This window comes from Batrachochytrium dendrobatidis (assembly GCF_000203795.2).
Source record: "Batrachochytrium dendrobatidis JAM81 unplaced genomic scaffold BATDEscaffold_10, whole genome shotgun sequence".
NCBI lineage: Eukaryota > Fungi > Chytridiomycota > Chytridiomycetes > Rhizophydiales > Batrachochytrium > Batrachochytrium dendrobatidis.
In genome coordinates this window covers 446,474-460,716 of record NW_006281108.1, presented here as the reverse complement: position 1 = coordinate 460,716, position 14,243 = coordinate 446,474, and the positions used below count along the sequence as shown (strand labels likewise).

Sequence of the window (14,243 nt, the reverse complement as noted above, 5' to 3'; positions counted from 1 at the left end):
GCATCATCTCACATTTTAGGGCTATTTGTTCATCTTTATTACTTTGGAATAAACTACCAGATTTTAAACTTTTCAAATCAAAAACAACATTAAAACTAATCATATCATTCATTGTGGTCAGATTCATCTGTACCCTTTGTGTGTTTACTTTGATCATCTACTTGCTGGTGCTCCACTACACGTTTTCGCAATTCTGCTGCTTTTAAAAAGGCGGATCGTGTAGAATTGAGTGAATAGTCGACCGAGGCAGACTGATGATTCATATTCGATTCAATACTCGTAGAATCAGATGGCTGTGCTGATTCAGAACCTGATGCAACCGGCAAGGTGTGCTCCATCCCGGATTTAGATGTGGACTGGGCAGAAACATTCCGAGTCTCTCGTGTCATTTTTGGAGCAGATGATAATTCGTCAGGAAAAGCAGTGGCTTGTTGAGTGTGTTCCATTGCAGTATGTGCAGCAGCGGGTACATTTTGATTTTCAGCCAATCTTGCTGCCTGTTGTGCTGCTGCTGCCTCTTCCGCCCGGTGCTGATGTTCCAATCGATTTCGCCAAAACATAAGCCCTGTTGCTGCCAGAAATAGCAAAATGGCAAACAGATTGCCCGATACAAGGTTATCATCCATCTCAACTTCCTCTGTATGAGAGCTGGACGATGGAGGTGGAAGTGGTGCTTCATCCACAACCGAGTGGTGTGTAGTCAAGGTATCAGCTTCATCAACTCCAATTGATTTGAATCCAATCACACCAAGTATATATGCCACACCCCATTTGATCATCAAGCCTGAAAGTGCAATATGAACAGCAATAAATGCTGAAGGGTTGGTGGACAAAGCCATGTCATACCATCGCTTTGCAAGATGAAGATCCTTGATTGCACCCAGTCCGTGCTCATGCATATACCCTAGATTATACATGGCAATAGATGAATATTCTGTCTCGGCTGCTACTTGGTAGTATGTAGCAGCACGCTCATAGCTAGGTCTTGATACACGCGCCTTGTCAAAGATAAATGTAACACCTAGCAGTCTCTCTATCAACGATGGCTTGTAAACTGTTTCAAATGATTCTTCGTCCGCATCATCCCTGTGAGTACTAGGCAAGCCTTTCATTCCAAGACCATAGTAAAAGTAATCGCCAATTTTGACGCGAGCATCGTCGTTGCCCTGGTTGGAAGCACGATTCCACAAATGCATGGCAAATTCATATGGGTCAGCAAGTTTTTCGTCCATCCATAAAAGAGATGTAGATGGAGTGTACATTCCACGATCCAGCATCCATGCTGCATTGGCTTGAGCCACTTCATACCCACGCTCAGCAGCAAAGAGATAATGCAGGAAAGCTGTTTCACGATCACCTCTCTCCAAGGCTTCTTCTGCATCACTCAAAGCGGTATCTTTCCAGTTGGCACGCTCAGATACGGTTTTCAAATAAGTAAGCGCAAATTTACAGTTTGTGACTACCCCTTGGCCTTTAAGAAACATACGACCCATGTGATAGTAAGCAAGCAAATTGCTCGTTTGAGCCGCTTTGTTCAGCAACTTGGTAACTTGAGTAAGATCCACGCGAGGTGCCTCTAAATGAAGAGATCACGGCATAAGTATTTGTGCATCAATTCAAAAACAACTTGGCCAAATACATACTCATAAGATGCTCGGCCAGATATACCATGGCATCGGCATTATCATGCGCTACGCCTTGCTCAAAAAGTTTGACTCCTTTTGCTTCGTCTTTAGGAAGTCCGCCCAAACCCTTCATGTACATAACACCAAGGCCAGTAAAACTTGCAGCACCATCCTGAGCCACACCACGCTCGTACCACATGCGTGCCTTGACCAAATCCACCTCAACACCTTCGCCTCGACTGTGCATGACACCAAGAAATCCTGCTGCCTTTGCTGCAGACCGTGCAGCTTGAAGTGTAGTCTGAGACACGTCTGCTGAATTAATGGCAGCCATGCCTGGATGCTGATTGGCAGCACGCTCAAAAAACTTTAATGCTTTGGAATAGTCTTTTTCAGTCGTGTCTGTTCCTTGATAATATAGCTGGGCAGTAATAAGCTGGGATCCAAATAAAGTCAGTCAAAACGGTTGGTTAAATCAACAAAATTCCTTTACATACTTGGGCGTATGGATCTCCCGTTTCTGCCTGGAGACGATAAAATGTCAAAATGTCATCATTACTGAGGATGCCTGCATTCGTTTTTCGCTTGCCATGACTTTCAGATCCACTTGCACCTTCACCAAAAATGCCACCTTCTTTTTCAAATAGGCGAAGTGGATGTTCGGGAAACACTCTTCCTCCTAATGGGCCATCACGAAACTGCTCAACGCCTAGTAGAAAATAGATAAAACATGGCACCCATTTTAGTAACCAAGCAAACCCCACAATCAAAAAGTACCAGCATTCATCACCTGCCGAGGCAACCACAGAATAATGCCAGCCGGCTGATTCGCAATCTTTAGGCATAGTAATTCCTACAGCGTGCCAGTAGCCAAGAGTTTGATGTGCAAGTAAATAGTTTCCAAGCGAAGAAAACGTCATATATACAAGTGCCTATAAAAGGCATTGAATAAATACCAACTATATTTCAGCACAGTAGAGAACGGTCATGAAAAATACCTTTGGATAATTGCGTTGAATCCCAACCCCAGTAGCGTACATTTTACCAACAATAAATTGTCCGTGTGGATCTCCTTTTGTGGCAAGAGCCAGATAAAACTGAAAGGCAGCGGTTGCATTTCTCTGGTGTCCAAATTCACTAAACAAATACATATCACCAAGAGTCTTGAGAGCAGGCAAACTATCCATTTGAAATGCTGCAACATACAGCCATTTGACAGCTTTGGCTCGTTTCAATGCAGGCGAGTCTGACTCTTCAATCAAAGGAATATCGATATTTCCATCACGAATCATTTGATTTTCGTTGTCAAAATCAACGTGAGAATCAGTTTCGGGCTTAAAATGTACAGGAGTATGCAAGGTAAAGGTAAAAAGATTGCGAATCCATGATACTCGGGAATAAAATAATCGACCAATCAATCCAACAAGATCATTCAGCAAATCCTCCATTTGCTCAAGCTGATTCTGTTCTGTAGCTGCTCCATACGCCTTTGTATTTTGTCGATTTGATTTAATCAGATTTTTTGGAGCAAGCGACTCGAGAATACCAATCGCATCCGCGTATAAATTGGCAGCTTCATCTGGTTGAAAAAACCGTAGCAATCGAATAACTGTCAACGTTTATAACAAGACTTTGGATCATTATGAAAAATAGATACGTACCAGTTTGACTGGATTCAGATCCAGGAAACGAGACTTTTGGCTCGATATTCTAACGATTCAAGTACAATGGAATGGTTAAGAATTGAGCCATGACAACAATAAGATTTTGCAAAGGCAAACCAATCCAGCACTATCCAGGCATAAATTAAACACACTCCAAACCGGGGATATTACCTGAAACACCTGTTGAGAATGCTCGTCAGTGATGACAGTATCTTGTGGTCCATTCTCATTCTGACCCTGAACTTGGAATCCCAAGAGAAGCAGCAATAGGAACCACTTTACCATGACGTAAATGTTGAAGAAATCACCTATTCGAATAAACACAAGTTGAATATACAAAAATAGTTTAGGGTTTAATAAGACTAGACTGTTCATATTCATTAATAGTTGGAAACCAAGTCAAATGACAGATGCTTAATATTTTAATGCTGTCAGATAGAAACCATGTAAACCAAGCGTATAGTTTCCATTCAACTGCAGTATGAATTCATATGTATTAATGCCTTGACAACACCTTTTGATTAAACTGCAAGTCCAACTGCAAGTTGAAGATTCCAACTATTTGCTGTTCATTCGTGAAAGATCTCAACACGTGATGAGCTCGAGTGTTTGAAAACTGAGTGGAAACAAGTGCTGATGCAAGCATGTTGGAATGAGACTTGCAATCAGTGCATTGACTAGACACACAAGAGTTTCTCTAGTGAAGACTCGCATTAAACCACAAAAGTGTGTGTTATAAGCGAGTGCTCAACTTATCAAAAAACTTGAATATCCGATTTTAGACTTTATTGCACCGAACATTTTCTGAAATTCCATAATTGAATGGCTCGTCTAATCTCACTGCGTGCATTCTCATCAAATAAACTATCAAAATTGGAAACATTAAAAATCAACTCTATTCTTATTGAATACATTGTCAATGTTTCAACTGATGGTCAACTTTGACATTTCAACTCTTGTTTCATTTTACGTGAATATTGCTGTAAAGTTGGACGTGTCGTTATAATATCTCAATTCATGAACGTGCTCAATTTAAACTAAAACTTGAATGCATCGTGTATAAAACGCTATAATTTAACATATTGAAATATGAACTTTCCACCAGAATCAAATGGTAGTCCGTGGATATCTTCAGGCTCATCTGCACTTACTGGTGGGCTAATTCCTGTCGGTAGTAATAACAAACCCGCTGGAAAACTTGATTTGGATTTAGAAGACGATTTTGCTGATATTCTTGGTCTGGGCAGTGATAGCAGTAAGAATAAAACTTCAAGAAGGTCCAAGCCAAGTACACCCAGCTATGGTATGCTGTTTATCTATTGAAGCTATGCTTGGTATATTTCACTAATACTGTAAATTGATTGTTGATAGTTGCAGAAACTGTCCCATCAGTCAAAGTAGGTCTACTGTAAATACATTTATAAATGTTTAATGATTTTATACAAGTGAGATCGAATCAGTATCATTTATCATTGTTATATATTTGAAATCAACCCCATGAATCTACATAGGATATCGCTCCATCTGGCCACACTTTAACCCATGATATACCACAATCAAAATCATCTATGCCACGAACAACAGTAAAACCCATGACTATATCAGCCATGCCAAAACCGGCATCTATAAACAACAGTGGTGGCTTTTTACATGAACATCCATCAGTACCAACCAACAAACTGGCAAGCCAAAAAAATGACAATGATGACTTGAATAACATTCTATCGTCATTACAAGACATGGATGATATGGATTCGCAACTATTTGGAAAACCAAAGAATAGCACTAGTGCTAGCAGTGGAAGGCGCGCTGGTTCAGCAAGTGCTCAATCTGCCATAAAGGAGTCTTCATTTCGAACAGAACTAATCAAAGATTCCGTTGAAATAAAACCATCAACCCCTTCTTGGAACTCCTCCACCATACTTGGCACAACTAATCCCGAAGATACAGAAACAACAAAAGGCAAATCGTTTTTAAACCCATCCTCGGACCAATCATCACTAACGTTTCCAGCACAAACTACCACATTGATGGAAAATAAGACCAAATCAAAACAACACGATAGTATTTTTGATACAGCAGAAAGTGAAAGTTTAATTGATGCAGCAAACAATCGTAATCAAGGACGCCGTCAAAAATTAAATCAGCCAGCAGTAATCAAAAAGGTATTTTAAAATCAAAACTTGCAAATGTATTGCTAGTGTATTGAAACTAAATTGGATTTTAAACACAGGACATGGATGATATTGGAGATGATGATATGCTGGATCTGTTGGGACTTGGGGGTGGAAAATCTAAAAAACTTGATTTAAAGCCAGCGCAGACTGATTCAGTAATCAACACATCTGCTTCAGCTACATCATCTTTGATAGAAAAAGACACCTCAATTCTCAAATCACCATCACCAATTGCCAGCACACGGAGTTCAAAAGCTGTATTTACGCCATTTGTTCCAAACAATTCAGTACCACTGAAAGTTGAATCTGATGGTTTGCATGGATTAGGACGCGATAAGAATGCAAGTCAGCATATCACTCTGCTACAACCCAAGAATTCAAGTGAAATGGTACCAACCTTATCTTTTGCCGCAACTAATCCTACAACTAAACCGATCTCAAATGAATCCAGTAAAAATGACAATGATGGTCTGCCATCATTTATGCTTGATAACAAACCATTCGGTGGACGACGACGAGGACCTAATTCATCGGCACCAGTTAATACCAACATGTCTGATCCTATGAATATGATTGCAGGACTAATGAAAGGATCGTCAGTATTTGCATCTCCTACTCAAACAGCTATTGCACATCCAACTCCACTTTCTTCAACACCTGTCAGTTTACCTTGTAAGATTAAACTATATTTCAAACCATATTGTCATTGCATGTGTTGCAAAACAAACCAAGATGCTAATGCATAGATACATTTGATGTGTCTAGTTTTGACCGATCGTCCCAAAGTATTGAGCAAACCAGTGGAGATTGAGCAAAATCAATCACCCCAAAACTTGCCAATAGTAGATTCCAATTCAAATAGCTGGACGCAGCCGCAGGTTTATTCACAAATTGACACTCATATACCGTTTTTACTGCCAGCCAAGGAGCAACAAACATCACACATTGTATTTTACTATTGTTGGTTATACAGTTTATTTATTTTTTGAAACTACAACTAAATTACCTAACAAAAATAGTAATAAAATGATAGGCAGAAACGCTCAAATCAGATTCACTTTCATCACTGGCAGTGCTTAGTGATACCGACGATGATGAATCAGAAAAATTGGATTTGGCTGTATCCTCGAGTCATAAAACACCAACCCCTCGGATTCAATCCACTGCATTACAAACAACAGTCGTTTTAAAATCACAGGGTAATATACAATTTGTCGTTTTATGTCAATGTGCCTGAAGCTAACATGAATTTATAATTGTATTTAAAGAGCACCTTGAAAATACCAAGAAAAAATCTTTGGTAAACTTGTCTGTCGAATCATTGTCCGCAAAAAAAGCTACTCCAAAGAAACTCGAGATTATCATGGAGAATTTGCACAAGGCTGAACAAAAAATTGAACAGCTCAATGAACAGCTCGATGAGGAGCGCAAACATGTAAATCATTGCTACGCTTTAAACCTTGTTTGGCTACAAAACACGACTCATTATTTTGTGATTCATATTACTAGAGTGCAATTTTACAAATGGAAATGAAAACAAAGCACGTTGACGAAGTTGAAGAAATTAAAAGGAAACACATCGAGGCAATCCAGGATCTCGAGGACAAACACAAAACTGAAATGTCACAAGTAAAAGGCAATATTGAAAATGTAAGGCATATCAACTTGATTTTAATGTAAAATTAAAAAAGTGTATGATTTATTTGAATAGAATGTTTTGTTAATCATGAAAACTAGACCAAAAAAGAATCTCAAACTGAATTGGAAAAAGTTTGCACAGAATATGAAAGGAAAATATGTGATTTAAAACAAGCTCATTTAGACGAGGTAAAAATAGTGGTGATGGTTGCCGATTTATTATAAACTTTTGTGGTGTTGCTCAACGTGCCTTTTATTAATATGCTTGTATGCACAGATGCAAAAGATTGTTTCCAATACTGAAAATACTCGCCAGCTTGCTGAATTGACGGAAAAGTTGGAAACAAACTCGAATCTCATTGGAGGTTTGCAAAGTCGAATCCATGGGGATCATTCCACATTGCTTACAGATAGAGAAAACGCATTGAAAGAAAAAGAATGTCTTGTTAATGATCAGTTGGAAGCTTTACAAAGAGAAAAACAATGCATAGAAAATGATAAATCCAAGGTAGATTCGTTGCGTAGATTGAAGATTTTTGTTGGATTGCCCAATCACAGTGATTTTGAATTAGTCAGAGTGATTAACTTGCAAGTCATTTAGACGCTTGAAATCATGCATAGAATGGAAATTGCATTGAAAGAAACAACGTTTAAACAAGAACAAGACATGTCCTTGATCCATAAAGAAAAAATGCGATTGAGTGCTCAGATTGAACAAACTCAACAAGAAAAGTATGAGCTAATGTTAAAATTGCAAAACGATCAAACTGAATTGAATCATAGCCGTGATTCCTGGGAGCTTGAGCGAAGGACCATGATGGCTAGCTTATCTGATGAAAGAAAAAAGCTAGCCAGTAAAGCAGCACACGTAGCATCTCTGGAACGTGCTAACCGCCAGCTTGAACAAGAGCTATTGCTATCAAAGTCTCGCTATGAAGACGAGAAACACGTTGGTATAGTATAAATCTTGGATATATGTGGAAACAAACATCAATGCCATCAACAGCTATCCAAACTGACTTTGATGGACATACTTTAGAACAATTTACACTGCAAAGCGAAGTTCAAGCTTTACAGGATGGTATGGCCCAGCTTTATCGAGATCGAGCAGTTTTACGAGCTGAAAAGATACGAGTTGAAGCTCTCAAAACTCGACTGAAAATTGAAAAGAGTGTAGCTGAAGAAGAAAAAAGTTACATGGAGAGCACGATCCGAAATGCAGCATTGCTTCATGGCGAAGCATGTACGTATTCAATATGGTTGAAATCTGAATATATGGATCTAGTATTTATAATGAGTTTACTGGATATATCTGTTTAGCACGCGAGAGATTAAAACTCATGGAGATTCAGACCAATGCAGACTTGATCCAGCAACAAATTCAAACAGGAAAGCAAGAAATTGAGAGTCAGCGTATTCAGATCCAGGAAAAACAGAAAGACTATATAAATAGTAGACTTGCAATGGCACATTCTAGAAACAATGTATTTCAAAGTGCTACAACACATTCGCAGTTTAATCAAGTGAGTATTTTTGGCGATACATCTTATTGTGCATGAAAGTAGGTGTTGATGAATTTAACTGTTTGAATGCGAGATTAGCCAATGGCAGCAGTAGCACCTAACTATGCATGGCAGGAGCCCATTCAACCAACACCAATACCACCACAACAAGCTGTGCAGCAACCTAAATACTCTCAGATCCAAAATACGCAGCAGACTTTACAATCAGCCACGAAATCAAAACGTCCAGAGCAAATTGCACGCGATCATATTGATCAAGAAACAATGCGATCCAACGAAAAGGCATTACTTCAAAAACTCAATGTGTGCATGATTGGCTGGCACAGGGTGAGTTTTTATGAGCAATGTAGACTGAACCATGTTCAATCTATGCAAGACCAATGCAGATGGGTTGAGATTAGATTGTAGCTAACAGTTTGGGATGGTCTATGAGTATAGGACAAGGAAGAGCAATCCATCCAAAAACAACGACTGTTTCTTGGATTGCAATGCTGATTTAGGATTCATTTGAAGCCATCACAATAGAAATAAAGTTTTTTGCGTCATATTGAGCTTGTTTTTGCTGCGCTTTCCAAGCGCGACCGGATTATTCAATGAAAGCAAGCGTTAGTCACATGGTGGTAAACTCTGGCTATGAGCATCACAGCCAGTGAGTTGGATTGGAGTCGATGCGCTTAAATGAATCAGTTAACGTAACGACTCGCTATCTTCGCCTACAATCCATCAAGCTCTTTATAACCAACTCTCAATCATCGCAAACACTATCGTAACAATGGTCGCTACTACAATCTTACTTCCTGCCATCAACCTGGCGCCTTTCATGAAGGATCCTACTTCCGAGGCATCCCTTGCTGAATGCAAAAAGGTAATCATTGCATATACCAATTTATTTTATTGCTGTCGTGCCAGGGAGCATCAGACAGCTCGTGCACTGTCCTATTGTGTGAAGATTGCTTCCATTGTCAATTAATATGAACTGCCGTTTTGCTGGTTCTTGAGCTGTAATATAATGAATACTAAATATTGGTTGCTTTCAATGCATTCATGAAAACCTTCCAATGCATTCCCAACTGTTATTGTGTAGGCTGCTGAAGCACTTAAAAAATACTCTGCTTTTGCTGTTCTCGATCCCAGGGTCTCGGAGAGTGAGAATACTGCCTTTCTGAACTTGCTCGAAGATTACTTTGCTCAGGACTATGATACCAAGTTGAAAGATATCCGTCCCGATGTCCATTACCAAGTCGGCGCTACTCCTGAAAATACCGAAGAGCCTCGTTGTGGTCGTGATGAAAACTGCATGTCGTTGGTTGAAAGTGTAAGTGTTTACTTTTATACGACTGATCCCATCTTGTTCTATATCGCAGTTTGATTAGATGGCTAGGAACAGGCTATTATAAATAGTTAAATCTATCCACTGAAAATAGTCGAGACTTGGTTCATGACATCTGTGACTTTGCCATTCAAGCGAGTAGTTCATTTGATCTTTGGACTAATTTGCATAGTTGGCCATTCATATTATACTCGTAATCACGTAAAATGCAACATTATCTTGCAGTGATTGCTCCTTTAAGATGTGCAATGGTTGAAGACTTGTTATGCCTTTCTATTGGAATTGACTACCTCGATAGACATTTTCAATTCGTCTTTCAAGCACAATGTTCATTATAGGATACAATCAAACTGGCTTAAACTTGTTCTTTTCCTTTTTTGCATGACCATGCATTGTATAATCAAGTTTGAAACCAGATATTGGGTTCAGGTGTCTTCAATTAAACTCGTATATTTAAAAACACATGCGTTCTAATTTAAAAACTAAGGATTGTAGTCTCGAATGCTTGATATTATGTAATGTCAACTAATTTACTTGTTTGGTCTATTAGATGAATGCAGAAGATCGTCCTCTAGACTTTACCAAGCCTGACAAAAAATGGCGCTTTGTAAGTTGCTCTTGTTTTTTATCTTGACCTATTTTATTGGCTCATCTTTTGTTTCGCACCTAGTTTTGGCGCATGGGCGAACGTCCCACTGAAACCAATTTTCCCGATTTGAATGCTGCTCCTGTTATCCCTGAAGGTAAGATTTATAATGCATTTTTCGATTTGTTCTAAAAAACTCACAAATCCGCTGGACTGATTGACGCGAGTAATTTACCAACACTTTACTGTTCATGGTACACTTTAACCAGCCATTCCTGACTGGACAAACCAGATGAACCACTGGGGAACCCGTATGCTTGACGCCGTTACCGTCGTTTCTGAAATGACAGCTACAGGTCTTGGACTTCCACGCGATGCATTCTCTTCTCGAGCCAAATACGGTCCTCATCTTCTTGCTCCAACTGGCAGTGATCTTGAGAAATTTGGTGAAGTTGACTCGGTTCTTGCTGGCTTCCATACGTAAGTCGTGCTCAGATTGACAAACCATGATTATTCAATTTTTGCACAGTCGATGCTAACGTTTGATATTTTATCAATGGACCAGTGATCTCAACTTCCTCACAATTCATGGCAAATCCCGCTTTCCCGGTCTGCACGTTTGGACCCCAAGTGGCGAAAAGCTTTTGGTAAAGATTCCCGATGGGTCATTGCTGGTACAGGCTGGAAAACAGATGGAGTGGATTACTGGTGGTCACATCAAAGCTGGATATCACGAGGTTGTTGTTGTTCCTTCCACTCTTGATGCTATTAAGCGTCAGCGTGAAGCAGGTCGTCCTTTATGGCGCATTTCATCTACTCTCTTTTTCCATCTTGCTTCGGACCAAACGCTTGAGCCTCTTACACCCTTTAGAAACGAAGTTTCTATCAAAAAATATCCTTCCATGCTCACTGGAGAACAGGTTCAGCTTGAGCTTGGTCTTATTAGTCTTGCCAAGAAAAACTAGCCTACATTTTCATTTAAGCTGTATTTTTTTCAGATGGACTATGCTTGGCATTGTTTATTTGATTTCGATCCTACATTTTTACAACCTACAAATAAAATGTTGGTCTTGTGAATATTGCTCATATATCCATAGTTTTTGCAAAGTCGACTGGTTTAAACACTAAATATGCCATGATGCTTCAGAATAATCATGTTCATTTATGCAGCCTTTTGGGTCACTTTATCCTAATCTTTCAATAGTTTTTGAAAAAATCTTGGACAGAACTATAGTCTAAGATCTGAAGGTTTATCAATGCGTGTTTTGGTTTGTCCAACCTTGCCACCAACCTGGACAACAGTGGCTTGCATATCTCTCTTGCCCAGCTTAGTTTTTCCACCCTTGGCTTCGGTTGATACTCTACCCATCTGTCGCTTGCTAGTCTTATCTCCAACAATCGTAACATTACTCTGTCCCATGAGTTGCTTCATGGCCTTTTCTTTAGTCAGTTGAGACGCCAATACACCTGTAGCAGCTTCTCGCTCTTTCTTGGCAGTCTCGCGCATCTTATGTTCACGCTGGACTTCGCGCTTGGCCTTGAGTCGTGCCTTGCGTTTATCTGCCGCGTCCATCTCCATTTGGGATTTGGCTACATTACCTTGATATACCTCCTTGGGTGCAGCAAGCATAGCATCCGAGACTGCAGCAGGAGTAACTTCTTCCATCTGAATAGCAGGTACACTCACGGGTGGCAAAACTTCCACTTCCAATGTCGCTGCTTTGGGTGTATAATGCCAGTTGGATAGTATATCTAGATCCTGACAAAGAGTTTGGAACAACGTCTTGACTTCCTCATGCTTTTGATTCAAAGCAATATCTTTTTCAGTTGGTTGGTCTTTGTTGGATTGACGAAGGTACTCGTCTTCATAAACTTGGGCAAGAGACTTTGTGCTTTTTTCATCAATGAGCTCAAATTTGCGATTGGGATCATATACAGTATCTTTTGGTGGAGCTTTGCGAGTCACATCATCCCAGACTTGATCCTTGATACGTTGGGTAATCAATGTCTCCAGTGTTAGTGTAGATTCTTCGGTGATAACAGGCACAGGCTTGGCTGTATGTTCAATCTCCAGATCCTCTTCCAAAAGAGAATTCTTGGGGCGTGCACGAGACGATACTTCACCCTTCATAGCCCATGGTTTTTCTTGCATAGCTTCTGATTCAAGCTGTTGGATAGCTTTTTGAAGTCTAGCCTGTTGTTTCTCAAATGTAGACAAAGTTTCGCCCTGAATAGGCTCGGCATCATCTTCAAAGAGAGTCTGCTTATGGCTGGTGTATAATGATGTATCATCAACCTCTTGATCTTCATTGACGCTAGTGTCCATGTCCGTGGGTTCAATGTCCTCATCTCTGTCCATGTCATCACGATCTTGCCAAGACGGACGTGCGCGCTGTTTTTTAGATGGCTTGGTGTCAGCATCTTTGTCAATGCCTTCAAAGAAATCTTCATATCGGATATCTGTTTTTATATAAAATGTATTAGCACAATAATTGACAGACCAAATTGTAAAATAAATACATGAATTCACCGTTTGCATTATCTTCGTCTTCATCATCAAGGTTGCTATTGAGTATATCTAATGTACACATCGAGTAATTAGCAACTAAATACACATGGTTCAATTGAAATCATTAACAATGCCAAATTTACACACCAGAATCAAATGAAAACATGTCGTCTTTTTCACTCTCATCATCATCACTATCGTCGTCTTTCATGTTGGCTTTACGAGCGGCTTTGATATCATGACGCTCTCCCATGTCAGCAAACTTTTCCATTTCCTCGAGTGAAAAAAAATCGTCATCAACGACTGATCGCTTGCGTTTGATGGGTCCAGCAGTTTCTTGATCGCTTTCTTGATCAGGAAAATCCACTTCAAACTCTTCATTGTCAGATGCACTGTTTAACTCTTCGTTGTCTTCGCTGTCTTCGCTGTCTTGACTGCCTTGATTGTCTTCTTCGGCTTCCAAATCTAAATAATTTGATGATTCTTGATCACTTTCCAACTCACTCTCGTCTAATTCGCTATCATCCTCAAACTCTTGCTCATCATCCCCGTTTAGATTATTCAAAGTATCATCATCAGTCTCTTCAATAGAATCATTGTCTGATTTTGGGAAATCACTCGCCATCTTGGATAGATACGGAACAAGAGGCTCATTAAGTAGTCTGATTTGCTCCCAGACCTGCTCAAGATCAAATCCCTTTGTATACAATTCAGGTAAGGGAGTAGTATCAAATGGCTCGAATGTCTTGACTGTAATCAAAGTAAGGGGGATCGAGTTGTATTAGTATGATTTTTCAAAAATAGAATTAATGCATTGGATTCGAGTGAATGCACAAACTTGAATGGATTGGTTTTTTTAGTGCTCATGAACAAGTCTAAACCACACTATTCAATCCAACAACTAAAGTAAAAAAAGCAGAAGCATACCCATTTTGAATAACCATGCACTAGCATCGAGCCATGCACCTGAATGCTCAGCATCCTGTGTTAGAAACGGAACAGCATTAAGTGACGATATATCAATAATTTTTGATGGAAGTGCAGCCTTCAAATGCAGCCGTTCGCTTGCTTTTGATGCAACTAATTCTGTTGCATCATTTACTTGCATTAAATTTGAAGTTGACTTTTCAGATGGTTGTTTTGATTGTGGTTTGACCATGCTGATGATACTGTTGTTGGATTGATGGGAAA

General features: G+C 39.6%; 4 protein-coding genes across 4 annotated transcripts; 2 read left to right on the top strand and 2 right to left on the bottom strand.

Moving 5' to 3' along the window:
• Positions 1-17: 17 nt before the first annotated feature.
• On the bottom strand, positions 18-3,816 carry BATDEDRAFT_90430 (ubiquitin ligase complex subunit HRD3). The gene is made up of 8 exons (XM_006680800.1): positions 3,804-3,816; positions 3,461-3,597; positions 3,287-3,335; positions 2,624-3,204; positions 2,416-2,557; positions 2,123-2,334; positions 1,644-2,061; positions 18-1,576 (listed from the first exon to the last, which is right to left on the bottom strand). Exons 2-8 carry the CDS (start codon positions 3,572-3,574, stop codon positions 105-107), a joined length of 2,988 nt encoding a protein of 995 aa, XP_006680863.1. The 5' UTR covers positions 3,575-3,597; positions 3,804-3,816; the 3' UTR covers positions 18-104.
• A 562-nt stretch (positions 3,817-4,378) lies between these two features.
• Positions 4,379-9,122, top strand: BATDEDRAFT_90574 (uncharacterized protein; the record flags this gene model as incomplete). The annotated part of the gene is made up of 15 exons (XM_006680877.1): positions 4,379-4,592; positions 4,661-4,686; positions 4,801-5,454; positions 5,523-6,138; positions 6,232-6,413; positions 6,500-6,665; positions 6,735-6,901; positions 6,976-7,116; positions 7,204-7,293; positions 7,382-7,612; positions 7,706-8,057; positions 8,144-8,347; positions 8,425-8,627; positions 8,706-8,954; positions 9,066-9,122. The coding sequence occupies 15 exons, from the start codon at positions 4,379-4,381 to the stop codon at positions 9,120-9,122; spliced, it is 3,552 nt and encodes a 1,183-aa protein (XP_006680940.1).
• A 222-nt stretch (positions 9,123-9,344) lies between these two features.
• BATDEDRAFT_20329 (uncharacterized protein) lies at positions 9,345-11,630 on the top strand. Its single transcript, XM_006680592.1, has 6 exons — positions 9,345-9,492; positions 9,712-9,942; positions 10,508-10,564; positions 10,628-10,700; positions 10,813-11,023; positions 11,109-11,630. The coding sequence occupies exons 1-6, from the start codon at positions 9,400-9,402 to the stop codon at positions 11,506-11,508; spliced, it is 1,065 nt and encodes a 354-aa protein (XP_006680655.1). The 5' UTR covers positions 9,345-9,399; the 3' UTR covers positions 11,509-11,630.
• A 141-nt stretch (positions 11,631-11,771) lies between these two features.
• BATDEDRAFT_90674 (rRNA-processing protein MPP10) lies at positions 11,772-14,160 on the bottom strand (the record flags this gene model as incomplete). The annotated part of the gene is made up of 4 exons (XM_006680799.1): positions 11,772-13,003; positions 13,074-13,121; positions 13,200-13,802; positions 13,980-14,160. The coding sequence occupies 4 exons, from the start codon at positions 14,158-14,160 to the stop codon at positions 11,772-11,774; spliced, it is 2,064 nt and encodes a 687-aa protein (XP_006680862.1).
• Between the last annotated feature and the right edge of the window lie 83 nt (positions 14,161-14,243).